We start from the raw sequence: 27,318 nt of genomic DNA, 5'->3' as shown, positions 1-27,318 counted from the left end.
ATCAAATACTCGTTTCCCGCGATCCGCGGTGTGCCGCCTTGCGCGTCTTGGATGCCAAGAACTGGACCGCCCTTGCCCCACATCCACAATCAACGATGACGCGGACGGGTGGTTCCGTTGTGTGCCACGATACTCATTGAGAACTTAGAAGGATCAACAACCACATCATCATCACTTTCATCATCAACACCATGTCCAATACTGTTCAGTACCGCTCCCTTGGCAAGACTGGTCTCAAAGTCTCTGTGCCAATTGTGAGTTGCGAAATGCTTGTTGCCAGCGCACAGCACTAAATGTCACTGATTCTTGATAGCTTGGTGCGATGAGCTTTGGGACATCCAAATGGGCTGTACGTCATCATCTCATGTTCTATTCATCGCATCCTAAATTTATTACAGTCCTGGGTCCTTGACGAGGAACCCGCTATCGAAATCATGAAGGCTGCTTGGGACCTTGGCATCAACACCATCGACACCGCCAATGTTTACTCAAATGGCGAGTCAGAGATTCTCATCGCCAAGTTCATCAAAAAGGTGTGCCTTACAGATGTCCTTATTCATTGATGGTATCTTGAAATGATGCACGGACTTCATAGTACAATATTCCTCGCCACCAGATCATAATCGCCACCAAGTGCAACGGTCTTGTCGCTGATGATCCTTCAATCCAGTCGTTCTTCAGACCCGACCTCAAACAGCTTCCCGAGTACGTTAACCAATATGGCCTGTCTCGCGCGGCAATATTCAACGCTGTCGACGCGTCCCTCGTTCGTCTCGAGACCCCATACATCGATCTCTTTCAGATCCACCGTTTCGACGCTACAGTCACCCCTGAGGAGACCATGAAAGCTCTTCACGACCTCGTACAAAGCGGTAAAGTCCGTTACATTGGTGCTAGCTCCATGCGCTGCTGGCAGTTTGCAATGCTGAATGACGTGGCGGCTCGGAACGGCTGGACAAAGTTCGTCAGCATGCAGGATGAGTACTCGCTACTCTACCGCGAGGAGGTGTGTCTAATTTTCTTTTGTACAAATTCGTTCAGCCAGTTTAACGTTGCGTTTAGGAACGTGAGATGCTAGCTTATTGCAAGTACAATGGTATCGGTGTCATCCCGTGGGCTCCCCTAGCTTCTGGTGTCCTCGCACGTCCCGTTGGCACTGAGACGACACGTCTCAATTCTCTCAATGGAACCGCTTTCGAGAAAAAGCTGACCGGTGGAGACGAGACGATCATCAACCGCGTCGAAGAGCTTGCCAAGAAGAAAAATTGCAACATGAGCCAGATTGCATTGGCCTGGGTTGCATTAAAGGTGTCGAGCCCTATCGTAGGTATCAGCTCTCTAGAGAGGTTGCAGCAGAGTATTATCAAGGGAATCGAGCTCACCCCGGAGGAAATTTCGTACTTAGAGGAGCCGTGCGTATTCTGCTTCGTGGTTATTCGAGATGAGACTAACGACGCTTTTCAGGTATGAACCCAAAGCCGTCCATGGACATCTTTAAATGATTGCAGCCAACCTGGAGCGCCCAAGAAGAGACGTCAGACAAAAATCTGTAGCATTTTGTAATACCACTATCGCCGTAACGTACTGAGCAGAGAATGATCATCATGATGTCAATTTCAAAAACTTGTATTGCCGAGAGATCCTACCAATACAGTCGTAAGAAAACGAGGTATGATAGAAAAGCGAAGCGGGGTCATGCAACACCGCGAGAAGATATCTTTCATCTGTCAATGGATAGTTAGTATAGACATCATTAAACGAAGATTCCCACCGACCTGGTGAAATCATGAAATCGTGGAATTTTGTCCGTATTCTAATGATGCGAATCTGGTCCTAGAACGACCTGTGAAATAAATGAGATATCGCTTTGGGTCCCATAGTATGGCTCTGGACTGTCCCAAGACTGTGGCACCTTGTACACGGGACCGTACTCTCTGGCCCAATGTTCGTACATTTCAGCGATGATAGCGGTGGAATTTGCTGTCTTGGCGAAGCCAAACACCCAAATTGGACTCTGAGGTCCTCGTAAGCGTGTCGTTCGTTGTCTTTGGCGATACGCTTGTAGGAAATAGAGGGACACAATCACCAGTATCAGAACTGAGACGCATGTCGTTGAGCCTGGCAAGGACTCTCCAAAGGCAAACCAAACCGTGACATCCCTGCCACAGTGCGACAAACCCATGGTCGTGAGTAACTTGAAGGACTCATCAACTAGTAAACACTTTAGATTTGAAGCGGGTGGAAAGTCCGTTTGCAAGGTTATTTGATGCCATAAACCAAACGGGAAGACCGACTAGGCGCAAATCCAGCGCTTCCCTGAAAAACATTACTAGTCTAGCGATAGGCTGAGCGTCATCCATATCTTGGTCATTGCCCCGGTGTCCGAAGCGAGTCAAGATGATATTCAAGCAGCCAACAAGTGGTCCGGTGTTCAAAGTCGTCCTCTGCGCCTGTAGTACACTCTATTCCGGACGTGCCATCTTGAGATCCTCTTCATGCCTTTGGCAGGACTGGTGTGAGGAAAATTAAGGTGAGGCGAATAAGTACTCGCATTACATGAGATGAAATACTCGTTTCCGATCCGTGGTTCGACTGGGAAAATTCGTGAGGTTCCACCTTGAGTATACCACTCCCAGTTATCCTAACGATATGTCCCAACTTGCGCGTCTTCCATGCCCAGAACTAGACTGCCCTTGCCCCATCCACAATATACGATGACGGGTGAGTCCCGGGTCCGACTGTTCCCATGAGTAGTGTGCCACGATAATCGGCGCGGTAGATATGTCACCAAGAACCTAGAACAGCACCAAAGGTCCGATAAACACTGCCTGTAACTCTATGCCGCAATCACATTAGAATGAGGTGTGACACTTGAGATCATGAGCGGACCAGGCCAAATTTACCGTTTAGCCAAATTTCAAACTCCACGCTTCTCCCCGACGGTCACGGTAGAACGGACTCTCGGCGAAAACTTCGGTGTTTGGAATTGTGTGGTAGCCTGAGGTAACTTAGTCACTACAGTGCCAGGAAAATGATCTCACAGAGTCCAGACACAGGGCCGCGCTTCGATTCGGAAGATAACCAGGATCAGCTGCAGAATGACACTGTGACATCCCAAGGTGCAAATTTTGAAAACAACACCAGGCTACTGCATGTATTGCTCAAATTCAAACTTCAAGAGCATGCCGACGACCCGGTACGTCGCACCTCTAATTCTCACTGCCTACTTACTACACACATCTATCCGATTCTGTTTCCAGAGACGTTATTGTATGGTAGAGTCAGGAACCCGTCCAACACCGCGGTCCAAGCACTCACTTAGTATGCGTTCAATTGCTACTCAGGTGCTTTGTCCGGTTATTCTCTTGCAAAAATGTTGATGAGATCAAGTTACAGCACACGTGATTGGCGATTATAACGGCTGGCAGTTCCCCGAGCCTGTGAGATTCGACTTAACTTATGCGGATAAGTTTGTTGAGGAACAACGGTATGCGAGTGGTCAATCGTCGATCGATTTCCCTTTCTTTTCATCCACCTGACTACTAATAGCTGGTCTCTGCCACAGAAAAGCAAATCGCATTGAAGTACACATTTGTACGATCTGCGTACTCTGCGGTCTATTGCGGAATGTCAGGAATCATCAAAGAGGTTTTGTCCAAGTATTCCACAACCGATATCGATGGCATCCATGTAGCGTCTTCGGAAAACGCTCGCCGTCACAATGTACAACCGCAACCACTGGTCTGGCTAATAGTTTGCTCTAGGAGGGTGGCGAGGTCACGCGGGCACCGGACATCGCTCAGGTTTAACAATTCTAGTCACCTATGGTCAGTGCCTCTGCTGCGTCCCTGCAAATATGAAACTTGGGGTGAATAAATCATCATCACGAAGTGCGTCGGGCACATTATTTGAGGTTTTCACGAAAATTAGGTCGCGGAGTATGACATGGCATCCATTTCGTGATGCAAGTACACGCAAATTGTGTTGCTGCTCCCTAAGTATAAAAGCCAATGTACTAACTTCTGAAAGCACCACCAAGTTTCAGCCATGAAATTCACTTCACTCACCACTACGATCATATCTGTCGCAGCGATGGCTGGCGTAGCTATCGCATCCGACAACCTGGTGATAACACCGAAGAACTTGCCCTGCAACGGAGCTGGTGAGCACTTTTGCGACTTGCGTGCAGACCTTAGGCTACATGCTTGTCGTTATCAGATTCAGCGGGGTGTTCAACGGGCATCAAAGGTTTCAACAACGGCAACGATTTCGGGTATTACTGTTCACCTACCAACAAAATTACATACTATGAGGCATGTTCGTGCAAACATTGCTGTAAGGTTCTCTCCGGTGGAGCAGACTTCAGCTGTCCTGAAGCTTGAACCTGCTCAACTCCCGTGCCCGAGTGAGCCTGTCTTTCTCATTGTCCTTCAACTCCGAGTGCTGATTTGCGGTCTGTCGCCAGTGGATGGAACAATTAGCATGATACGTGGACGAGGGCGTGAAGGCGTGCTGTCAACGATATGTAATCAATTTAATCATTTTGGTCTATTGAAATAAAATGGTCCTGGATTGTCAATGAGTAGTTCGATGTCTTTTATTTTTTGAATGATTGTGTTGTGCAAGTGTGATGGTACAATATATACAATTTGGCACACTGATCAGCGTCAGGAAGGCAAACTCACACAAATTTTGACCTCGGAAGTGCTTGGAACATTAGTTCTGACAGATAACTAGCTAAAATGACAACATCTGAGGTTGATTTGCCAGACTACTGATGCACAAGTCAAGGATATGTTACCTGGCGTGACAATCTGCCACAAGACGTAACATCATTTTGAAATTCCGCCATGCTGCAACGGTATTTTCACGGCATCATGTCAAGCACTTAACATGAACTTGAACTTGTCTGTGTGCGGTGGACTTCTAAATAATGTGACACAGGAATTCAAACGTCAAGAGCATGATGCTGATGACCCGGTACGCCGCACCTCTAATTGTCACTGCCTACTAACTACACGCATCTATCCGACTTTGTCCTGTGTACGACATGATTCCAGATACTTTACTACATGGTGGAGTCAGGAACCCGTCCAACACGGCGGTCCATTTGGAATAGCGCTCAAAGCTCAAACGCCCGCCAACCCACTTGATATGCCATACCCAATTGCCAATGCTACTCACGTACTTTGTCCGGTTATTCCCTTGCAAAAATGTTGACGAGATCAAGTTACAGCACACCCACTCAAGCCACGGCCCACCACCGTGGTTGGCGGTTATAGCAGCTGGCAATTCCCCGAGCCTGTGAAATTCAACTGATGTAGACGTTTGTTGAGCAACGGTATGCGAGTGGTCAATCGTCGATCGATTTCCTCTTATTTTCATCCACCTGACTACTAATAGCTGTATCTGCCACAGAAAGCAAATCGCATCGAAGTACACATTTGTATGATCTGTTTACTCTGGGGTCCATTGCGGAGTGTCAGGAATAAACCTAATCATGTGTGAGTCGTGATATTGGAATCGTCAAAGAGTTTTTGTCCAGGTGTTACACAACTGATATCGTTAACATCTACGTAACGTCTTCGGAAAACGCTCGCCCTCACAACATACCACCGCAACCACTGGTCTGGCTAATAGTTTGCTCTAGTGGGGTGGTGAGGTCACGCGTGCACCGGGCATCGCTCAGGTTTACGAATTCTCGTCACCTATGGTCGGTGAGTGCCTCTATGTATCCCTGCAAATATGAAACTTGGGGTGAATAAATCATCATCACGAAGTGCGTCGGGATTATTTGAGGTCTTCACGAACATTAGGTCACTAAGTGTGAGATGGCATCTATTTCGTGATGCAAGTTGCAGATTGTTTTGCTCCCCCCTAAGTATAAAAGCTGATGTACCCACTTCTGAAAGCACCATCGAATTTCAGCCATGAAATTCACTTCACTCACCACTACGATCATATCTGTCGCAGCGATGGCTGGTGTAGCTATCGCATCCGACAACCTGGTGTTAACACCCATGAACTTTCCCTGCACCAAAGCTGGTGAGCACTTTTGCGACTTGCATGCAGACCTTAGACTACATGCTTATCGTTATCAGTGGGGTGTTCAAACCTCAAAGGTTTCAACAACGGCAACGATTTCGGGTATTACTGTTCACCTACTGAAAAAATTGATTACTATGAGGCATGTTCGTGCAAACATTGCTGTAAGGTTCTCTCCGATGGGAGTGACTTTACCTGTCCTGAAGCTTGAGCCTGCCCAACTCCAGTGCCCGGGTGAGCCTGTCTTTCTCATTGTCCTCCAACTCCGAGTGCTGATTTGCTTTCTGTCGTCAGTGGATGGAACAATTAGTATGATATGTGGACGAGGGCGTGAAGGAGTGTTGTCAACGACATGTAATGAATTTCTGGAGCCACTAAACCCATTCATGAATCGTGATCACGCTATCTTGTTTACCAAAGAATCAAGAGTATGCTTTGTAACGTCGAATAAACCAGGCAATTGACGAGGGCCACATCATGGTTTTCATGATAATTTCGATTTTGATAAGTAATCCACTTTGGAGCGCTCCATCAGTGTATAGCACGCTTACCAGGCAGCCTCCCGGATCGTAGTGGTGAGGATTACTCCGGTCATTGTTTGGGGGAAGTACGAGTAGATCGAGAACGGCTGCCAGTTCTTCATCTCAGGGTAGGAATTCAAGTTCAAGAGGAGTGCATCGCGCAGGAATGTCCAATGGGCCACCAGGTAGTATTTCATCTTTCTCTGGAAGCTGGGACGAAGAATCAGACCGATCGCGCCTTGTCAGATCGCCCACGGAACAACCTACGTTAAATGCTTGTTACGCATTCTGTTTCGAGAAGTCCTATCTAGATATGCGCATTCGATTTTCTGCTACGACTTACCTTATTTTCCTTCTCGTAAGTCCTGAAAATAAGTATGTATTTGATCTCTGTCCATAGTGGAGGAAGAACTTTCAGATCAATGCCCCCCATGTTGCTGTCAGGTAGAAATAGTAGGTGGACTCTTTGGCTTTCCGGCGTTATGCCACGGAGAAGCAGAACATCCAGAGACTCCACACTCGCACGTCGGAAAGGTTGCACAACATTCTTGTCGCTGTCAAAAAGCCAGTGTTGTTGTTGACTGCTGGATTATCACGTCCCGAAATACTTCCAGAAGTCGGGGTGTGAACAATATTCTTTTATTTCCTATGTACAACAGTTGGGAAGGAAATCCTAAATCCACGTTAGTTGGTGGTGGCATTAGTGTATTTTGTTGTGGCAAAACCGACGCGGCCGTTGGTGGCATCGTACACGGAGTAGAAGCGCTCAAGGAATGTGTAGCCAGTGAGGAAGTCAATACCTGAACCACTGGTCGAGCCAAGATCATGAATAACGAGATAGATGGCGCTGCTACTACCACCAAGATATGTGTTGAGGGAACGAGGCCAGATCTGGCCATTAGGGGTGAGAGAGAAGGTGTTCTGTGCTCAAGAACCGGTAAGCAAGGGACATTAGCACCTCGAAATAGAAATGGCGTACATTGTCATATGTGAAGTCCAGGTTCTTGAGGGCACTGTACTGGTCGGAGGTCACACTGAGAAGACCAGTCGCCGCATCTAGAGTAGCGCCGGTTGCAGACTGGTACTTGTCGAAGGCATCTATCGAACGCTAATTAGACTATGATCACTCGCTGTACTCTGAATACACACCGGTGGCAATGTAAATGAGAGCGGTACGAGAGTCAATGATACCAGACGTCGTAGACAAGATCGTCGTTGTACCGTAAGCGATGCTCTGGTTGATACCCCAGTAGTATAGTGCAGGGGGTGTGGTCGTGAGAGGACTGAAATAATTACTATCGGTCTGGATTGATCTAGGGGTTGAAGTAACTTACGTATACGCAATGGAGCCGGTGTACTTGGTGGCATCAGTTCCACCGAAGGTAAGTTCTCCACTGGTGCCCGTTAGCGAAGTGATGGGCTTGAAAGAGATACCGACGACGTCCTGAGAGATGGTGCCCTGGCTGTGCAGGTTATCAGTGACGGTCGGGACCCCCCCCACTGGTGAATTGTTCAGGGTACCCATTGTCAAGGAAATAGGCCCAAGACCAAGGATCCCATCAGCATCGCCGAAGCCGAACGCCGAAGTATTAGAAGCAACACCGATGGACTGGTTGGTAATGGTGAGCCCTTTACCGAGAGTGACAGTGTCTTTGTATATAGTTCCTATAGATAATGGTAAATATTTACAATTTATGATATATTTGTATGTCATACCAGCGAAAGCGCCAGAACCATAGCCGACCCCCACTTCCTGACCAGTATTGATGCTGGTGCTGGTCTGCACGTACGGCTTGACGGCGCCAACCCAAATATTTGAGCTTTCGGTGTCGATAATCAAGTTGTCTGTAACAATCCGTTAGCAGCCGAATTGTTTCTCAGTATTTAACTTACAGGTTGTGGCAGGGCTGCCAACGCCAACTTGTGCGACGTAGGCCCAGACAGTATCATCGACGGTCATAGGAACGCTATCACTGGCAGCACGGCGGTTGAGCGTGTCGAAAGAGCGGCCCTTAATGGCAGCCACACGAGCTTTATCACGCTGCAAGAGGTTGATGGTACCATTTGGGACGTTTAGCTTCCTGGCGATGGGGAGGGTGATGGGAGAATTGCGAACTTCAACGGGAGATGCCGCGATTGACAAAGCCAGGAGGAGAGTTGTCAACAAGGATGCAGCGGGGAACATGATTCCCGAAAGTGAGAATAATAATGTATTCAGTGGCCCATTTATATATGCGCTGGCCAACGCGAATGTTGGGTATCTTAGCCACGCACGTATGAATCCCCATTGTATGGATGAGTACAAGGAGCTTACGGTACTGATCAAAATTGAAATATCGAAGTATGATCTCGAGCAGCAGGAATTTACAATTCACGTGGTATTAGGGGATATTTATCCGCCTGTTTACCCATGCTCAGTCCTTACCTTGCGTTCATTTACATGGCCGCCAGTGCCAGGTTGCTCAGAATCTTCCCATGGCCACTGGCAGATATCAACATCTATAATAAAATTCTCATCTTGGCTTCATAATATATAATCTTCGGGTATTGCCCCATACTCCTGGGTCACTTCTCAACTTCCAGCTGTCCCATGTGCTGTCGAACGTTCCTGGGTCGTACGGGACGCGTATCCTCCTTCAATTTCTCCCTTGGAACTTACTACTCAGGACCGAAGCCCTGCCCCGTCACGAAGAGCAGCACTCGTTTCAGAAAATGCCGTGACCCGATCCTCTGGAATTCGTCGTCCCTACCCACTCAGGCTGATCTCGAAGTCCAAGCTTGAAATCTTGCTCACTTTGTTGCTGTCAGCCAACATGTCGGTCAAGTGCCTATCGTGGAGCCTGATATCGACTTCGCTGAAGACGCGGACCTCAAGAAGAGCATCGAGGTCTACGTGAAGATTACGCGAGATGTACTGCTGGAGAGTAAGGGCCATTTGGCCTTTAAGGAGTTTGGTTGCGAGTAACTAAGGTGTTCACGCAGCTTCTTTGATTAAACCTTCCCGCAATCTGCTTTCGCGTTCTTCCACGTCAATTAGGACATTGGCCTAGCCACAGCCAGTCCTTGCTTGTTCAGTCCCCGTCGCAGTTTCAGTTGTCGTATTCCTCTCAGGCAAAGCCTTCATGATTCTTTCCTGCACGACCTACCCTAAAGTGATATCGGGTGTCGTGCAGGTGGTCTCTCTGACTCTGATGCAGTGGAGTAACTCGACGCGTTCAATGTTGTCGCCAACAAGGCTCCCATTAACTTTCCCCGTGTCTTTCCCGTCTACCTCACCTCACGTTCTCGTTTGGACGTGGTCTAGAAATGCTGTAAAGTTAACCTGGAATCCTGGACCGGGAGGAACGATCTCAATAGCTTCGGTGCAGCTGTACAGCAAACCTGATAGGAAAATAGAGTGATTCACGAAGCCAAAAGGATGAAAAACGAAAAACTCAACTAGTCCTACCAGACATCGCGGAACTTTCTTCACTGTCTTGCTACGAATCACCGTGAACTCGCAAACACCTTACAATCCACTATGTGACTGTCAACCCAGGTTTTCTTCAAATCCTAAGAATGGGCTCAGATACACACGAGTTGGGACTTGTGCTAACTGGAGGAAAACATCGCTGAGAGTACGCACTTGTGTTTGTGTTTCCAGTATTAGCGTCTTGGCTGACCCTTGCGTGCTGCTACAGCATCCGATGTAATGCCTGGTGGGATGATACAGGTCGTTGTTTGTCAGAGTTCTCTTGACTGGTCTGAGTGCTTGTTCCAGGTGGCACTGGCGAACAACATCATACTCGTGAAACGTACGGTGTACAGGGATGGTCGACGATAGCGAGGTCTCCAGCTCTACGTTATGGGCTTGAACACGTCGAGAATATGTGATTTTAAGGTGACGCCGGCAGTTCCATCCTTGATGAAAGACAAGTAGCAAATTTCAATCAAAGTTTGCGTTTGGGATCCAAGTCTACAGATGACGGTCGTTTTTGATCCACATCTGATTATTCTGATGGGACAACATGCCCGCAGTGTGGCGCTGCACAGCATACCAGAGGTAGTATCATTCGAGAGGAGGGCGATGCAGCATGTACGGGTGATTTAAATGGCAGCCATTGATAGTAACTTGCAACTTGAAGGATGGATATTGGCAGGCCAGGGTCACCCGTGAGATCACAATTCATTTGGAAAACACGTGGAAGAGTCCCACGCCCGACACAGCAGGTTGACCCCGAGTCACCCCGCTATCCGCGGACTTCACTGGAATACCCTGGCAGGTTTCGACTCCAAGGCTTAGCACATCCACCCAAAACATTGGTTTGTTTCATTGCGTTCCAATCACGATGCTAGATAACCTGCCAGTGACTCCAATAGGTAATTCACTACTCTGATTGTTAGAAGGAATGGCTATCCTCCTTAGGCTGTGAAGGGGATCATCCAGTCATGAGACACTACTCATAGGTATGATTCTATCAGTTTAGCGCCAGAAGCCACCCCTCTCATTTGTACTCAGTTCGTTGTGCTACGTTCAGAGCTTGAAAGACATTCAGTTTTAACCAGCAACAGCTTGTTATCGTGTCCGAATTTCTTTGTGGAAGTGGTTATTGGACGATGAACCTTGCTAGACTTATACAAAATATAAGATGTGCTCTTGAAAAGGTGAGGCTCGGAGTCTAATTTGTACAATTCAGGCTGTGACCGAGACTACTACGACCGTTTTACTTCCTCGGCATTATGGCATCAGCGATACAGCAAGAGACCTTCCACCAAGGGCCGTCAGGCCTTGAGAAGGGACTGATTAATGGTACGACTACTGTACGACCGTCTAAGGTATTTGTATATAACGAGCGAGACATGGAATTGATGAAGTCACCCGCAACTTCGCACATCTCCCTTCGGCATGAATTCACCACAAGGTATCCCGTCTGACGGTGCTGCTGTACTGTCAGTATCGCTGGAAGGCATTCTATACGGTGAGTATTGCAAATGGCTTCGTCCCATGTCCACCAAGCTAGCGTTCTCTAGGCTTCTCGATCCTCATGTTTACGGGTACCATCTGGGCCTTAACATACAACCGTCGCATGCAGGACGTGAATCGCCCGATCACTGCGGTGGCCATCCTGCTGTTAATATTGAGTACTGCAGTCAGCCTCTCACTTCTCAATATCCGATGTCATATACTGACATCTTCCAAGCACATCGTCGTGAATATTATTCGTGTCCAAGATGGACTAGTGAAGTATCGCGACACGTTTCCAGGCGGGCCAGTAGCGTTCTTTGGAGACATTACCCAAGTAACGTATGTGATAAAGCATGCGTTATACATGATACAAACACTACTTGCTGATGGGGTAGTGGTGCGTTCACTTTTTTATCTATCGGATTAAGGCTCTCCGGACTTACCGTTGTCTGGCAATAGATTTATCGCTGCTATGTTGTTTGGAAGACTGTCTGGGTTATCATCGTACCAAGCGTGCTGTGGTGCGGCGGTGCAGGTGGGTTTTTCATCGTGCTCAAGAAGTTGTGCTCTGACACAGCCCTCGAAGTTACTGGTGTCGCTGCGGTTTATGACCTTTCGCAAGCCAGTAGAAACCCCACAGATATCTTCACCACGGTTGTCGCAGACTGGATCAAGGTATTCATTATTTCGACACTTGTGACTAATTTGTTGAGTTCGGGTAAGCACGTGTCAGCCTGGGCGTGTCGAGAGGTCCTGACTCAATGTATCCAGGATTACTCGCATATCGCATCTGGATGCTAGAACGCAGTATCTCCACAGTTCGCACTACGAAGAGCTCAATGATGCCAATAGTTCGCGTACTTGTGGATGCTGCTATTTTGTACACTGCGGCTCTCGTCACCAGACTAATATTTTTCATCTATAACAACAATGGGCAGGAGTTTTTGGTGGACATGGTAATTCGGTTATCAACACCTATTGTTGAAAAATATTGAGCTTCGATCAACTAGATCACGCAGATCATCTCAATTGCCTTTTACATGGTGCTTGTCCGCATCCCAATAAATGAAAAAACTCGCATGTACCACTCGATCATCACAAAACGGCCAAACACTGAACAAGGAAACTCGCGGCAACGTCCTACGGAACCTATGTCGATCAGAATATCCCAATCTACGCACGGTCACGGCACCTTAGAACAGGTAATTGAAATCGACCACCAACATGCGAGGGGGAGCATGTGAAAGGCGCACTTTGCATTTTGTGATGATTCAGATGAATATCTATATGCTGGGAGATGTGGAATATGTAGGATATTTCGGGGAGATCATTGGATGGCTATCCATACGCGGGGAAACACAGAATACGGGTGTTTATTGGAGATTGGATCGTTGTACGTATGTCGGGGAACGTAGAATACGACACCCTCCCTACAAAGAAGTGTATGAAGGACTTCCGTAACAGATATAATTCTCGAATCGTCGATAACACAATGCAGTTAAGAGGTGGCGAGGTCTGGAACATTTACTCTGAAGGAAATGTCGGGTTCGATTCCCTGTTCCACGTTCAGAACAAAATTTGTGGGAGGTCTGAATCAACAAACCATATAATTATGGAGGTGCTTGATGTGACATACGTGACAAAGGACTGTCAAATTGTTTGGCAGACACGAGCTCCCAGTCGATGAGTATCGAAAAGGTCTCACTCACTAACGAGATCAGACTCTGCGCTTCCCTTATCACACTCGGTACGATATCTTGAAGCTTAGTCTATATTGCTATATTGCAGACATGATCCTGCTCAGCATATCCTTGTCGTTGAAAAGAAATATGATTAGAATCCGCCATCTCGCAGACATATTTCAACGGGAGAGCACATAACCGAGCAATACAGCAACAAATGTGAGACAATCAATCAACGGTTTCTACCACAGAGTACTTATACTTATTGGCATATGACCGTAGAAAGCCCAGCAAACAAACATATTTCGTGACTTCTCCGGTGATCAAGAACTATTGCTGAAGGTCACGAGTCTCCGGCGAATGTCTAACAGTCGTTGTTTTCTTGTTGAGAGCATTACGCGTTTCTGAGCGATAGAATCATCTTCTCTGACCAACTCGTGCATACGCTCAGAGAAATTGGGCCCGGACGCAACGTCAGTCAGCAAGCTCGTGAGGAGGCTCTGCGAAAGTTGCCCCGCTAGAGCATGATGGAGCGCATGCTCAATCGTGAAAGGAATATGATCAACGATGCGCTGCTCGGGGCGATAAACGCGTTGAAACGGAGATGATGAGCGAGACTCACCTTGTAGGCAACGTGATAATAGGCTCGAACATCAGCCATCACAATTAGCTCGTCTTCAAATGAGTCGGGAGGTAACAACCGTGCAAGATCTGAAACCCGAATATTTGTGTACCCCGCTTCTGCAAGAGCCCTCAAAGCTTTGGCCTGGGCCGTCTCTGCAAGTGGAGGCGGGGTGATGCAGGGTTCACTCTGACTAGGCTTTGGCTCTAAGGCGACGGCACACGCACGTGGTCTCCATATCGAGGTCTGCGGAACGTTTGGTGAAGGACATTTCTGATTCGATTCCCTATAGCCATTATCGGGACTTGCGCAACCTTCAGGGGACTTGGGCGTCTGAGGTCGGGCTGGCGTAGGTTCTCCGACCACCTCTCGAACATGACGGATGTGAGCCTTATACTGAGAAGGTCTACTCCGAGCTGTCTTATAATGAGACAGCCATTTGTCGCGGAGTGTTTGAAGATAGTGCGTGTTCTGAGTATAGTGTGGAGTAGTTTCCAGATCCAAAGCTGTTTTGACAGCAACTTGAGCGCGAGTCTTGCAGATATCAACTTGGATTCTAATCAAATTCCTAATAACACAAACGCCTTGAGCCGAGACAATAGTCGCGAGGAGTCAGCGCTTACCCAAAATAATCCTCGAGAACTTTGAAACGTCCAAAATGGCTGCTTATGAGTGCATCAATGACTTGATCGAGCACATTGTTGATACCATCGAGACAGCGCTCAGACGGAGCAACCCAAAGTTTGGTAAATTCAGCGATGAGGTTGGCCTTCGCTAGATATGGCACATTGTTCGGAAGCTCCCATCCAATTGCCCTTGATGAATTTGAGCTGCCGTCCAACTGCCACAACAGAAGACGAAAACATACTCCTGGATGACCTTGCGGATGTCATATATCCCCATCGTTTTCACTCCCGGATCCCGCTCAGTAAGAGTCATATTTCCCTCAGTATCATCCAGTGGAACATAGGCTTCCGGTTGATTAAAAGGCCTGAAGTCGGGAGCAGTACCACGTATATCCCTCTTGAAGACAGCATAGAGAGCACGATTCTGCTGTGCTAGGCGTTTGTCTTCGTGACTGCCGCTCACAAAGCTCTTGAAGACATCGCAGAAGGCATTAACTCGCCCTAATACCTCAATCTGTGGGTCATTTGCAAGTGGCGGGGGCAGTTCGTCGAAGTCTTTGATACATTTGGCAAGGAGCTTGTCGACATCATCTCTAAGACATGGTAAACTGTAGACAGTGTAAGTACTTTATGACGAGCCAGTTGAAAGAAGGTTTACGCACGTTTTCTCGATCAATTGAATGAGCAGTCGGCTCACATCGGAGACAAAAGCTGGAATCCCAAATCGATGACGATCGGTCACGTCCTTCCAGGGCGACGTCGTGTCGAAATATTCAGCGGCACGCCTTTGCGATTCGGAACGAGACAGGCGTTGCGCGCGTTCGGCATCATCGGGAAGACGCACACAATAAAAACCGTGCCTCAGTGTGTGTTCCTCCGAACGACCCTCGATGATTTCTACCCATTTGCGGCGCTGGTTGATAGCTCCAGCACCGAGTGTGTCAGGCTTCGTGAGTACGCCTGAAAAAACGTTGAGTGATTTAATTATACTGATGTATAGGTGACTTGCCAATTGTTCGCTTTCCATCAGGGTCTGCGGCCCTGGCGAGACTCATGGATTGTTGATTTTCCATATCATCTAGTACGGGACCGATCAATTCAGTGGAAAGCATTATGCGGTTCATGCACGTACCACTCATGGGAATTGTGGTCAATATTATAGTGTTTTCTTTCTTGGTGTAATGTTCCACCAAATTCTTCACCAAGGCGACGGTTTCGGCGTCTTCATTTTGTATCAAGCCTTCATTGACCATCAGATATGTCATGTCAATCTAGATGAGCACATACGTACCCGGCAGATCATAAAATGATAGGTCAGTCGCATCGGGGTCTTGGATAGAGACGCACACCACGTTGCGGGAGAACTTCAATAAACTTTTCGCATTCCTGAGTTCCTCGATGGTTTTGGTGTGGAAAGTCGAAGAAGGAACGTTTGGGTTCAAAATGGCTGCCTGAGCACGACGCATCCAAACTTCAAATTCACCTTTGTCTGTGAGCGTTCCGCCAAAGCGCACATTAGTAGGTTTTCGCAGTTCTAGGCCGTTGCGATTGAAGCCGATACGTAGGGTGATAGTGCAGGCCCACGATGATGCATGACTGGACATTGTACATTCCATAGGGCATCTGCGTATAGTAGTATGAGCATGCCTGCAATAGCTGATGGTCATTAGGTTCACCTTGTACACGTTCCGCTATCTCTTGGGACGTTTATCTTTATCGTAATGAACAACGGTACAAAAGGTCAAACTTTCTGTCGACGTACCCCACTGACAGCCTCAACCAGTGAGCTTTTACCAGCTGAAATATCGGATTGAGTATAGCCGTGGTTGCAAGGGCAGGTGACTACAAACCGGATTGGCCACCAATTACGACCACAGATGGTAAGTCGATCAGCGCGTCGGCACTGTAAGAAGGAGCATGAGCCATCATTACAATCAGATCCAAAAATACCCACCCCATGGATCGGAGGTCAACCATCATCTGAATAAGTTCATTGCGCCTGCGGGCATAGTCGGTGGACGATATGTCCACTTCCTCCCATATCTCTGGAGAGCTGACAGAACCAGAGAGGGAGGGAAGGGACGTTCCATCAAGAGAGGGCTCGGTTGACGCTGCTTGTTTGCGTCTATTGCGCAGTAAATCCATGGTAGATTGGATGTTAAAAGCGTCTTAGACACAACATCCAAACGGCCTCTGTTTTTATGCGCCGGCGCTCGATCTAGAGGCTCCTCGGATACGTGTGAGATTAGCTACACCTTCTAGTTCGTAATACAGGGGATAATGGGAAGAGAGAGGGCCTTCAGATGTCGCAAACACAGCAATGGCATCCGCGCATGGACACAGTTATTTGGCGACTCATTGTTTGAGTGCATCGAGGGCGATCTCAACGCGAAGTAATATGACACATACCAATCATAGAAGATCTGCGTTGACCTTGTCGGCACAAAGCCATATAGTAAACAAAGTAGAAATGAAATACAGTGTGCCTTCCTCCTCGTCAACCATATTGTAAAGAAGTTCCAGTCACTTCGGCGAGTCGCATCCTCTGTACACGTGGCCCAACATGATCGGCGGGCATTGCTGCGTAACTTACAAGTTTTCTTCCCCGAGGCCTGTACGCTTTTCCTCAGGCTCGAACTTGTTGCCATGACGCTCGCCTTAAAGAATCATCTGACTCTTCTCTCCTACATCACCGCGATTCAGAGCTCACACCTCGCATCTTCTGATTCACCACAAACAAGTACTCACCAATGGGCATCTTGAGGGGATGGTGTCAGGAATTGAGGCTTGAAGCACCCCCACTAAATCCTGCTCCGTCAACTTGAATACGGTAGGAAGTGGTGACCCATCTGCGGTAAATCATGGATAGGTCACCACTCCCTACATCGTATATATCATCGACTCGAATCAAAACCAAAACTATCATGGTGCAACGGGACTGGTCGCTCCTGCAGGGAGTCCAGGTTAGACCATGAATATACGCATACCAATTTGAACCATAAGTTGCGTGCCGCAGGGGAAAGGGGGTCGCATAGCCAGCCTGCATCGGATTTCAATAATGCCACAGATACTAGCACACTGCTGGCAGAGAGTCGCATGATGGTGTAAGGATATAGAGTCTGGCCACTGCCAGTAAACTTGTGGGCGTGGGCGGTTGTACTTAGGTACAAAGAGTCGTGGGAATTACCTGCATCTCTTTCTTTCAACGTACTATTATTTTCTTCAGTCTCTAGTGGGCATGCCACCAGTGACCAGCGCCAACAACCCCACCCTCTGCCCCTGCTAGCAAGTGACACGATACTGGTTTGTCTCATGCCTTTGCTGAATAATGACTCTAGCATCGAAACTCGTGTCATTGTGGTTCTTCCTCCTTGGTGATGACTTTTAAATTTTCATGCTGGAAGTGACAATCTATGCTATATCTCACTATCTCTTGATCAGAATCATGCTTCTCAAATCCCAATACAACAAGCACACCTGAATACACTTTCGCTGCCAGCGGAGGCAGGCTGCCGAAGAACTGCTAGTGCATTCGACGCGGCTCACCCTCGCATCTCTTTCCTGTCTGATTATCGCCGTACTGCAGTCACAAAGTCTGATTCAGAATGTTCAGGCCCTCGTCAATCCGTAAGGAAAGATCATCTATGCCACTGACGAAACTATCAATGGCATTGAGGCCAGACTAGTCGCCACGCATGGCATGGAAGGGGAATTGGCAAAAGTGAGAGCGCAGACGGTGGTGGAGGGCATGCCTGTACGAATCTCCTTCCGCTGGCAAGTAGCTCATGAGATTATCAGTTTATCAGACTGATCTCATCTTGACTTTATACAGAATGTATTTTCGGATGCCATCTTGTACCATGAGACCCTTCTTGACTTCCAGCCGGGCCCTGTGCTGTCCAACAAGGGCATCATTCCTGGCATTCGTGCTGATGCTGACGTACATTCTCTTCCTATCCTTTGGAACCTGCTACTCAGGGTCCTGACGACCGAAGCCCTGCCTCATCTACAGGCAGCAGCACACGTTTCAGCAAATGGCGTGCCCCGATCCCCTGCAACTCGTCAATTAGGAGATTGGTCTAGCCACAGCCACAGTCCTTGCTCGTTCAGTCCCTGTCGCAGTAGCTGGTGTTGCCTTTCTCTTAGGCAAGACCTTCATTATTCTTTCCTGCCCGCCCCATCCAAAATTGATGTTGGGTGTCATGCAGGTGGTCTCTCTGACTCTAATGCTGTGAAGTACATCAACGCGGTCAATGTTGTCGCCAACAAGGCTCCCACTAACTCTCCTCTGTCTTTCTCGTTTACCTCATCTCACGTTCTCATTTCGCTGCGGTCTATAGCTCGCGAAATTCGGCTAGGAGGAGAAATTCTGTAAAGTTGACCTGGAGTTCTGGACTGGGTAGGAACGATCTACGTAACACTACTGCAGCTGTACAACGAAACTGATAGTAATAGGATGATCCACAAAGCCAAAAGGACGAATCATAAAATAAATCAGTCCTACTAGACGTCGTGGAATATTCTCCAGTTTCTTGCCACGAACTGCTGTATAGTCGCAAACACCTTACAATCCACTTTGTGACCGTCAAACCAGGCTTTCTTCTCAAAATGCTGAGAACTTGAATGTGCTCGGATACACGCGAGCAGGGACCTGTGGGTCTTGTGCTAACTGGAGGAGAGTATCGCTGAATTGCATTTGTTGTTCCAGGTGCCAAACAAGCGTCACACTTGAGGACGTAAGTGTTAGCGTCTTGGCTAGCGCAGCCATATCATCACGAACCCCGTCTAATCTTGGCTGTTGTAGGACTTCGCCGGACGCATTACCCCCGCCGCGAAGCCGAGGTGCACAAGTACAGCGGGTCTTTTCAAACCGCTTTATCGTCATAAAAACCTCACCGAATACACCTTCATTTAGCCCCCTGTTCAACAGGTGCCTTCGCCGCCCAGTTCACAAAGTCATCAGGGTGTTTCGAATGTGCGCCCTTTTCTCTCTCGGTTAAGTTTGTTTGATGTACCGGAAACACGGATACCGCAAGGACCCTTGCGTCTGTTCAGTCAGCCATGCAATCGAGCACTGCGCAGTGTGCCAGCGTCTAGGATGTATCTGAATCTGAATAGTTTTCATCTTTCTCGACCTCTGAAAGCAAGGTCCATGTTATGTTTTTGAATCAGTGGAGTCATCGGAATTGGCGGGGTGGGTCCCTTCTTCCCCGTAGCGTTACATAACGAGAATGGATAAATGTAGATAAATGTAACGCATTTTGGTTCATTTGTACCACGTACAAATTTGTAACTCCCGTATTTTTAGTAGTCCTCGTTCAGGTCTCTGATGTACAGTGACCGATATGATATGGGCCAGGTGAAATTGACGCGGTCCTGCCGCGACTGCCGCGGTCGTGACGCGCCTGTGACGCGGCAAATGTGACGCGGCACTGTGAGATAGAGATCATGTTCAAACCAACATCTTATGTCGCTCGAACTGAATTCTAAACACTTTGAATATCCTCGTTAATGATCAGCATGTGAGTGTCCGTCTGCGTGCAAGCCCTAGACTGCTGTATTTACTTCTCACTATATTTACAGTGCTTGTCTTCTGTGTCCATACTACTAGTGTCATGCGGTGCATCCATTCGTCTTGTATTGCCTGTGATTCATTGACCTAATGTTGGTTTTCAGACAGTGTCAAGTGTTGTCTCGCTAAGTGTCAAGCCTCGACCTCACATTGTCAAGTCTAATACTGTCTCTATACTCGCATACTACGCGGCCACCATGTTAAGCCCCCACCATGTCATCTCGAACCTCATTCTGGCTGGGTCAAGCGCTGCTCATACCACGACAGGTTTTCCCAAACATCTTCACAGTCTCTGTACTAATGTCAACGTTCACACTTACCTGTGCCGCGTCAAGGCCCACTTCATGCCGCGTCAGTGCCGCGTCAACCATTGCCCATGCCGCGTCAGTGCCGCGTTCAAATAAGTTGTGCCGCGTCACATGCGCGTCACGCCGCGTCAAACCTCGTCCATGCCGCGTCAGTGCCGCGGCACAGCCTCGTCACAGCCTCGTCACAGCTACCCTTCACACACGAGTTTGACTTGCGCACTCAATTATAGTGTTAACAAAAGCGCTTTGGCTCGTCTCGGGAAGTATTGGTATCCTGTGCAGCTAATTCAGTCCTATTTTAAGTGTTGACGTGCTCCACAGACTCGGAGGGTCCAGAGAGGGAGGAAAAAGAAAACAGTCATTGGTTGATGTAGCTAGCTTAGTACATGTCCCTATGACGAATAAAATAACAAAGGAATGGTCATGAACCCGTCCAACTTAAGCTTGATGTGGGGTCGAATGCAGAACATATAGGAACACCTGCACTGGCACGTCAGCAGTGGCCGCGTCAAGGTTCGTTAGTGCCGCGTCAATGCCGCGTCACGACCGCGGCAGGCGCGGCAGGACCGCGTCAAAATAGCCACGCCCATATGATATTGGCAACAGTCTTAAAGCAGCTTAAAACCGTTCATCGATGGATCATACATCTTCTAACTTTTCAACTTTGCTTCTCGCGTTAGCCAACAACATGCAGACAGCCGACTCAAAACTCAATGTCTCCGAGTCCGTCTCAGGTATCATCGGTGCACTGCAAAACATCGTAAGTGCCCAATTTCAAATCGGCATTCGTGTCTGAGCATAATCATCACCCACTCCAGCTCGCGCAATCACAAGTCATTGTACGTTTATCTCTTTGTCTATCCCGACACGCATGCTACGTTACTGATGATGACCAGATTCCAGACCTCGAAACCACATACTCCAAATTCCCAAATACAGACCACTCTGCCGTCGATCTCGGAGGCCAGAGCGTTATCGATATCATCGCCGAGCGCCAGCAGCAGTTGGATGGAGTTGTACACGACATCATGGGTCTGGAAAGCGTGGTCGATAGCATAAAAAATCTTCATCAGCAACTCGTTGAAAAGAAGGTCAAGATCACGCAATCGATGAATCTGCACAAGGGACTTGTATCGGCTCTCTGGCGCTTTCCAACTGAAGTCCTGTCCCAGATTTTTCACCAATGTCTCCCGGAAACCAAAATGTTGTTGCCATCAATGCTAAAAGCTCCCATACTGTTGACAGGAATATGCCGACGATGGAGGGAGGTCGCTGTGGGCATGCCCAGTTTATGGTGCAGCCTGAGGTTATATGTGGAAGTCGACGATAGACACTGGCACCGGGCAGCTTTCTGCTATGACATGTGGCTCAAGCGTTCACGAGGACATCCGCTCTCATTGGCAATCGGTTGCAACCACTCAACCAAACTACGAAGCCTTCTTCAGCCTTACGTCACTCACATAAAATCTCTCCAAGTCTCTATTCGTTCCTTCCAGGGCGGGTGCCCCGCGCTTTTTTCAACAGACCTCCCAGCGCTTCAGGAGCTGACAATACTAGGAATGCGTCATCCTGACACTCCAGCTATTGCACAATCTATCTCGCGACTGTCGTCCACTTTGCGCAGTCTCAAGGTCATCGATATGAAGCCATTTTTCGACCTCGAGGACTTATCGTATTTCAGTCCCGTATGGGCCCACCTGACGGATGTCCAAATCGCCCTTAGTCACCCGAATGCAGTCATCCACTTACTCCAGTTATGTCCCAACCTCTCCTCGTTAACTCTCCGCATAGCATGCGAGCAAATAGAACCCTTAAACTTAGAGTCATTCGCGCACGCCAAAATTCAATCCTTGCGCATCGTTTATGACTCTTTGCTCACACGCCATTTGTCTGGCCTGCTCAATGCTCTGTTGCTCCCAAATTTGCGCGTGCTTGAAGCTCGCCGCAGTGCACCATGGCCTCATGAGGATTTGAAGGCATTCTTGGCACGGTCAGAGTGTCCCTTGGAGACCCTGATTTTTGGTGGGCGGGTGACGATGACAGATGTGCAGCGAGCTGAATACGTTGCCCTCATTCCTTTCCTCAAAGTAGTAGTGGATCATGGTAGTAAATACATTTGAGATAAGACTCGGTCGTGACATGTTATACAAAATGACGTTATCGGGCTGGCAGTAGATGAGTATCATGAAAGTGTTGGAGAATGCCATAATTCGGGAAGCCAGCAGTTGATCGGGGGGAAGCATCAAAAATTAAAATATCTGTGGAACGTTTCCCAGTTTCTCGCCGTGAACCACTGTACCCCCGCAAGAACCTTGCAGTCCGTCTTGTGGCCATCCACCCAGGCTTTCTTCTGACAAACCTAAGAATGGGCTTGAGTCACGCACACGACTTGAATATCGCCAATGCTTACCTCTCCACAATATGACTCTTGTTTGCAGCGGGAGCACAAGCGCAAGTGCGTATTGTCAGAGTTCTCCCCCTTACCACAACACCCACAGCGCGCCGAACGACCCTTGCCCAGCGCAGCCACATCATCACTGGCCTTCAGCAGCTGGTCGAGCGAGCAAGGTATGATTTTGATAACGGAGGGTTCTTCGACACGTATACCGACGGTCATGTCCAGGAAATGATGTTGCTCGCCATACAGTACAGCAACTGTATGGCCTTCCTTGATTTGCGGGGCGAGCGCTCGTCCGCGGTCATCTGTGTACAGCCCGATGGTAACGACCTGGCCATCCTTATCCTTTGCGCGCAATAGGACTCGGAAAATGCCGTAGTCGGCGACAATCTCACCGAGGAAGCACCAGTGCCGTCTGGGTGCAAATCTATACGGGCCCTCGTCGTAGTAGGTGAAATCAATATCATTCTCGTGCGGAAGGTCGTCGAATGATGGGAAGGTGACACAATTGCGCAGGAGGCTTTTGGAAGTCTTGGTTTGTGGCATCGTTTAGTGCAGTGAGCTGATTTAAGTTGAGCTTGTTATATAACTCGGGGAAAACCGACCAAACCTGTGAGTTTCCGTGTATCGGAAGCTGCTTCAACTTCAAGTCGAACAGGACGATGGATGAGAGGACGAGAGATCCTCCGGGAAATGGACCTCTGGGGTCTTTGGGGCGTGTTATGGGCGTGCTGTGGGCGTGTTGTGGGCGTATCTAGGTCCCAGTCTGGTTCTAGACTCGTGACCAGTCCATCTATCGATGGCTTGCCTCATAGGACGGATTAGCCACGAGTCTGGGTCCATGTCAGCTGGTTCATTATAAAGTCAGGCATAGCGCCTGTGCTTGGATCTAACATGTAGACTCAGACAGTGGATGCCGCTCGGATGAGATGGACTACAGTTATTGATTGTGATGCATCACAACAGCCTGAGCAAAGGCGCCGACACACCAGTACTCAGGGATGGCAGGTGCGGCATACGCGAAAGAGGCAGGCCAAAGCGCTGATGAATTACGGAGAGTGCGAAAGGGGGGTTCCATGACCAGAACGGAATGCATCACCGTAGTACTGACGTGAAGGATGGGCGTCGGAAGTGATAACTGTAATACACCTGTGCTAGGCGCTTTGCAAACAGTAACAAACAATTGATTCCGTGATGACAAATCACTGAACGTCATGAAATGAATCTCTTGAAGTTGAAGATGGCCACCCTCAGTTCACTGGACGAAGAAGTTCGACTGTTCACGAAAAACACCGAGCGTCGAGCGAGAGAAGCAAAATATAATTTGTGTCTTGTACGAGATCATCGTCGCGCTTGACTACCTCGAGCACGCCTACGTTCATGATGCATTTACCTGAGCACCGAGCACTGAGCATAGTATGTTCCCATTCTAAATTCGCTACATATCAGACTTAGGAATACATATGCTGCCAGAGATACTCTCCTGTATCACGCACGCATCTTCTTTCGCAATACATGACAATGGTCAAGCGCTCAAGTTCATCAACTACTCCGTTCCCTCCATCGAGCATTTCATGACGCGATATCGGATGGATAATCCTGCGGCATTGCATTGCATACGAGTTGCTGTAACTGCTACTGTTGAGCACTCTAGTGAGGTGGGACCTGAGACTGGAAAGTGGATCGCAGAGACTACATAGGTTGGAGTTTGTGTTGCAGTCTCATTTTCTAACCAATAGCGCAGAATTTTATCATATTCATGGATGCGTTGAGGCTTAGACTGCGCGCTAAGGACCAGATTCATTTGATATTGCAAAAGTTTGTCACAGGGTGTGCTAGGTTTAAGGGGAGCAAGGACTGGGAGGGACGAAGCAGAATGGTCTGCTGGTGCGTCCCGTTCTGTGGCTTTCTTTCTTTCGGGCTCACGTTGAATATTTTCAGGCTTATTGCTTTGAACAGCATGAACATAAGAACAGTCCCGGCAGGTAAGTTCACGACCTTTGCTGGACTACATGCCCCTTCATGCAGCAGAATCATGCAGCATTTCCATAGCTTTTATTTGACGTCCATCATATATATGCCGAAGTCTGAGCAGCGGTAAGGAGAAATAATATACCGTCGCGGAGTCTTGCATGTCTTCTCGTTGGCAGCCTCTCTTGATGCATGTGGCTCGAGCGCTGTCCACTGCCAGGGACGTATATGAATAAACCACACAAGCTGCAAATAGGCTGCTGTGTAGACGTACACGGATTTACTCTTTCGTGTTTCAGCGTTATCCATGAACTCTAACTGATGCCAATTTTAATTTTCTAGCGTGACATAGAACTTTTAAAATTGGAACGGCCAGGTACATTAATTTCAATGGTCATAGCATCCAATCCGCAGCTTTACTAGTGGTTACACGCTATTGAGTGGTTAGTCCCTCCTTGGTTTCTGGCACACAAGCTCTCAATTTTCTGGCCAGTTATATGCGCACTTGGCGTGCGGTGTACCTTTTTCCGTATGTCTCACCTTCGTTCATCCTCCCCGGGGTGACATGACTAATGCTTTCCAGTCTCTTCTACAATAACGATCTTATACGTATGACTCTGGTAAAATGTCTATATATCCAGAACAACACCCCACGAAGTCTCATCATAGTTCGCTAGTCTGTAGGTGGTTGGTGTTGGGTTTTATCCGTAGTCTCATGATTGTACCAGGAAGTCTGCGGGCAGCGTACAAGGCGGACAGCGTGCGCTTGCTTATCCGCGTCTAATCTACCTGTCGACGTGAATTTCCTCTGTCCGGGGATTCGTCAGGGCATCACACCGCACATTCTGTTGAATCCTAATCAAGATAATACCTGATCCTTGCCCATAGATGTCAGTGTCACAATCATTTCCTTGATGCGCCTTTCGAGCTGGTGCAAAATCTGTGTTCGAGGACAGGACGAAGGTGGTCTGGCTCACAACGAAAGGTGAGACTTGAAGTTCGAAATATTGGAACTCAACCGTTTTCCCTCACCGTTTTCCCTCACCTTTCAAATAAGAGATGTCCATGACTCATATCCGTCGCCGTCGCCGTCGCCTCGGTATGAGACGGACATATCGGCAAAATCGCAACGAGAGAGCATACCAGAGGCACATGTGAATACGACCTTCTCCATTCCGCAGCTCATCGGTTTACCGCCAGATACTTTTGAGCGAGAACAAATGGACCAAATACGGCCTTAAAACACGCCACACGGTCCGACCAGCACGGCGCTATTTGTGCATGGCACAGTTGATTAGTGATGTCCATTCGCAGGCAAGCTCTGCTGCAGACTAGTACTTACAGTGCGGTCGGCTTATTGACAATATCCAAGGACTAAACAGTATGATATCAATGCAGACACGACAAACGTCCATCGTACGTAAGTTACATTTATAACCTGCTGACGACTTGAAATGTCCTGCATCGAGTTAGTTACACTCTCGGCGCGGAATAATGTGGTCATTATTTCTCCTCGTTTCTTGCCCGCATTCGTGAAACAGCACATGGAATCATACTGCCAAGACAAGAGACAGTGCTGTCGGTGGTCGAAAACGCATGCGCAACCAATAATGGAGCTATGTAACGCCCCAATAGCGAGTTCAGTACATACCACTATCTTCTCTAGCTCACGTCCCATCATATTTGAGTGTCAAGCGGTCTTCGTGTCCCGCTACGTGTCCCGCCTCATCCCACAGGTTTTCAGGCACAAGAATTGACAACTGTCATCGGGCACTTGTGCCCATCACCTGTCTTGCGCCCTTTGCGGTCTGGCTGTGTCTCATCCTGGTGAGCCGAATCAGAATTCTGGCTACGCGCGCTCCATTTCTCGATGGACATGGACTATAAAGCCTGGCCGACTTCCAAAGGTCAGTCATCAGCAATCCAGCCTCCAAACAATTCATCTGCACAATGAAGCTTTCCTCAGCTGTCGCTCTTCTCTCTGCGTTTGCTCTGCCCGCTTTTGCGACGCAGTTTAATGTGACCTACGACGCATTCTATGATAACTCGGGCACTTCCCTCTCCCAAGTAGCCTGCTCTAACGGTGTCAATGGCCTGTTGACAAAGGGCTACACCACTTTCGGCTCTCTTCCGTCTTACCCCAACATTGGAGGCATTCCTAACCTCACCTGGAATTCGACTCTGTGCGGTACCTGCTGGAACTTGCAGTATACCACTCCCACTGGGACACAAGAGAGCATATATATCACCGCTGTTGATGCAGCGTACACATTCAATCTGTCGGAGGAGGCATTTAATGAGTTGACCGACAACACTGGTGTCGCGTCGGGCAAGGTCGCTGCTACCGTCACCCAGGTAGCCGCAAGCTTCTGTGGCATGTAAAGACAGGCAAGTTGTTTTATAAAATGTGTGCCACGCAAATAAAAGGCTTACTTTCGATCAATCAGAAGCGTACCGCCAGAGTTTCTCGAAGTTCGAAGAATTATTAGCATTCACTATGGACCTTTCGTATTACCGTTTTGCTTCTTCTCCTTTTACGTGTACTTGGTACAGTCGTTCATTGTAGGAGTCGGTTAGCCGGACTTGCATTAACTTGAATGTCTATAGTTGGAAAATTTGTCTTGATTG

At 48.2% G+C, this 27,318-nt stretch overlaps 11 protein-coding genes across 11 annotated transcripts; 8 read left to right on the top strand and 3 right to left on the bottom strand.

Moving 5' to 3' along the window:
* Window positions 1-22: 22 nt before the first annotated feature.
* Window positions 23-1,623, top strand: DEU56DRAFT_855388 (NADP-dependent oxidoreductase domain-containing protein). The gene is made up of 6 exons (XM_041355246.1): window positions 23-254; window positions 314-349; window positions 399-533; window positions 596-1,006; window positions 1,063-1,412; window positions 1,465-1,623. Exons 1-6 carry the CDS (start codon window positions 192-194, stop codon window positions 1,496-1,498), a joined length of 1,029 nt encoding a protein of 342 aa, XP_041209998.1. The 5' UTR covers window positions 23-191; the 3' UTR covers window positions 1,499-1,623.
* A 2,394-nt stretch (window positions 1,624-4,017) lies between these two features.
* DEU56DRAFT_795416 (uncharacterized protein) lies at window positions 4,018-4,583 on the top strand. Its single transcript, XM_041352838.1, has 3 exons — window positions 4,018-4,162; window positions 4,219-4,405; window positions 4,466-4,583. The coding sequence occupies exons 1-2, from the start codon at window positions 4,048-4,050 to the stop codon at window positions 4,380-4,382; spliced, it is 279 nt and encodes a 92-aa protein (XP_041209997.1). The 5' UTR covers window positions 4,018-4,047; the 3' UTR covers window positions 4,383-4,405; window positions 4,466-4,583.
* Window positions 4,584-5,901: 1,318 nt separating this feature from the next.
* Window positions 5,902-6,410, top strand: DEU56DRAFT_795409 (uncharacterized protein). The gene is made up of 4 exons (XM_041352837.1): window positions 5,902-6,045; window positions 6,067-6,068; window positions 6,098-6,279; window positions 6,340-6,410. The coding sequence occupies exons 1-3, from the start codon at window positions 5,931-5,933 to the stop codon at window positions 6,254-6,256; spliced, it is 276 nt and encodes a 91-aa protein (XP_041209996.1). The 5' UTR covers window positions 5,902-5,930; the 3' UTR covers window positions 6,257-6,279; window positions 6,340-6,410.
* Window positions 6,411-7,182: 772 nt separating this feature from the next.
* DEU56DRAFT_885143 (aspartic proteinase) lies at window positions 7,183-8,751 on the bottom strand (the record flags this gene model as incomplete). The annotated part of the gene is made up of 6 exons (XM_041356177.1): window positions 7,183-7,487; window positions 7,546-7,664; window positions 7,716-7,849; window positions 7,901-8,231; window positions 8,283-8,411; window positions 8,460-8,751. 6 exons carry the CDS (start codon window positions 8,749-8,751, stop codon window positions 7,251-7,253), a joined length of 1,242 nt encoding a protein of 413 aa, XP_041209995.1. The 3' UTR covers window positions 7,183-7,250.
* A 2,700-nt stretch (window positions 8,752-11,451) lies between these two features.
* DEU56DRAFT_734031 (uncharacterized protein) lies at window positions 11,452-12,755 on the top strand (the record flags this gene model as incomplete). Its single annotated transcript, XM_041348364.1, has 7 exons — window positions 11,452-11,524; window positions 11,577-11,695; window positions 11,747-11,908; window positions 11,971-12,046; window positions 12,098-12,229; window positions 12,283-12,467; window positions 12,522-12,755. The coding sequence occupies 7 exons, from the start codon at window positions 11,452-11,454 to the stop codon at window positions 12,753-12,755; spliced, it is 981 nt and encodes a 326-aa protein (XP_041209994.1).
* A 724-nt stretch (window positions 12,756-13,479) lies between these two features.
* Window positions 13,480-16,507, bottom strand: DEU56DRAFT_940364 (P-loop containing nucleoside triphosphate hydrolase protein). Its single transcript, XM_041358888.1, is given in 13 exon segments — window positions 13,480-13,765; window positions 13,816-13,968; window positions 14,179-14,383; window positions 14,439-14,630; window positions 14,684-15,049; window positions 15,104-15,430; window positions 15,447-15,519; window positions 15,574-15,681; window positions 15,733-16,064; window positions 16,118-16,152; window positions 16,204-16,238; window positions 16,292-16,344; window positions 16,396-16,507. 13 exon segments carry the CDS (start codon window positions 16,419-16,421, stop codon window positions 13,517-13,519), a joined length of 2,154 nt encoding a protein of 717 aa, XP_041209993.1. The 5' UTR covers window positions 16,422-16,507; the 3' UTR covers window positions 13,480-13,516.
* Window positions 16,508-18,141: 1,634 nt separating this feature from the next.
* On the top strand, window positions 18,142-18,984 carry DEU56DRAFT_979702 (uncharacterized protein; the record flags this gene model as incomplete). The annotated part of the gene is made up of 2 exons (XM_041359758.1): window positions 18,142-18,219; window positions 18,274-18,984. The coding sequence occupies 2 exons, from the start codon at window positions 18,142-18,144 to the stop codon at window positions 18,814-18,816; spliced, it is 621 nt and encodes a 206-aa protein (XP_041209992.1). The 3' UTR covers window positions 18,817-18,984.
* Window positions 18,985-21,009: 2,025 nt separating this feature from the next.
* DEU56DRAFT_754857 (uncharacterized protein) lies at window positions 21,010-22,441 on the top strand (the record flags this gene model as incomplete). The annotated part of the gene is made up of 3 exons (XM_041349856.1): window positions 21,010-21,081; window positions 21,140-21,160; window positions 21,218-22,441. The coding sequence occupies 3 exons, from the start codon at window positions 21,010-21,012 to the stop codon at window positions 22,439-22,441; spliced, it is 1,317 nt and encodes a 438-aa protein (XP_041209991.1).
* Window positions 22,442-22,563: 122 nt separating this feature from the next.
* DEU56DRAFT_734203 (uncharacterized protein) lies at window positions 22,564-23,265 on the bottom strand (the record flags this gene model as incomplete). The annotated part of the gene is made up of 2 exons (XM_041348370.1): window positions 22,564-22,680; window positions 22,732-23,265. 2 exons carry the CDS (start codon window positions 23,263-23,265, stop codon window positions 22,564-22,566), a joined length of 651 nt encoding a protein of 216 aa, XP_041209990.1.
* Window positions 23,266-23,957: 692 nt separating this feature from the next.
* On the top strand, window positions 23,958-24,464 carry DEU56DRAFT_795365 (uncharacterized protein). Its single transcript, XM_041352836.1, has one exon. The coding sequence runs from the start codon at window positions 24,183-24,185 to the stop codon at window positions 24,417-24,419; it is 237 nt and encodes a 78-aa protein (XP_041209989.1). The 5' UTR covers window positions 23,958-24,182; the 3' UTR covers window positions 24,420-24,464.
* A 2,118-nt stretch (window positions 24,465-26,582) lies between these two features.
* Window positions 26,583-27,271, top strand: DEU56DRAFT_855370 (Cerato-platanin). Its single transcript, XM_041355245.1, has 2 exons — window positions 26,583-27,078; window positions 27,138-27,271. Exon 1 carries the CDS (start codon window positions 26,641-26,643, stop codon window positions 27,070-27,072), a length of 432 nt encoding a protein of 143 aa, XP_041209988.1. The 5' UTR covers window positions 26,583-26,640; the 3' UTR covers window positions 27,073-27,078; window positions 27,138-27,271.
* Window positions 27,272-27,318: the final 47 nt, after the last annotated feature.

This window comes from Suillus clintonianus, assembly GCF_016758775.1.
Source record: "Suillus clintonianus strain FC179 chromosome Unknown DEU56scaffold_24, whole genome shotgun sequence".
In the NCBI taxonomy this organism is placed as follows: domain Eukaryota; kingdom Fungi; phylum Basidiomycota; class Agaricomycetes; order Boletales; family Suillaceae; genus Suillus; species Suillus clintonianus.
Note: the sequence above shows the minus strand (reverse complement) of the source record. Positions and strands in the feature narration are given on the sequence as shown.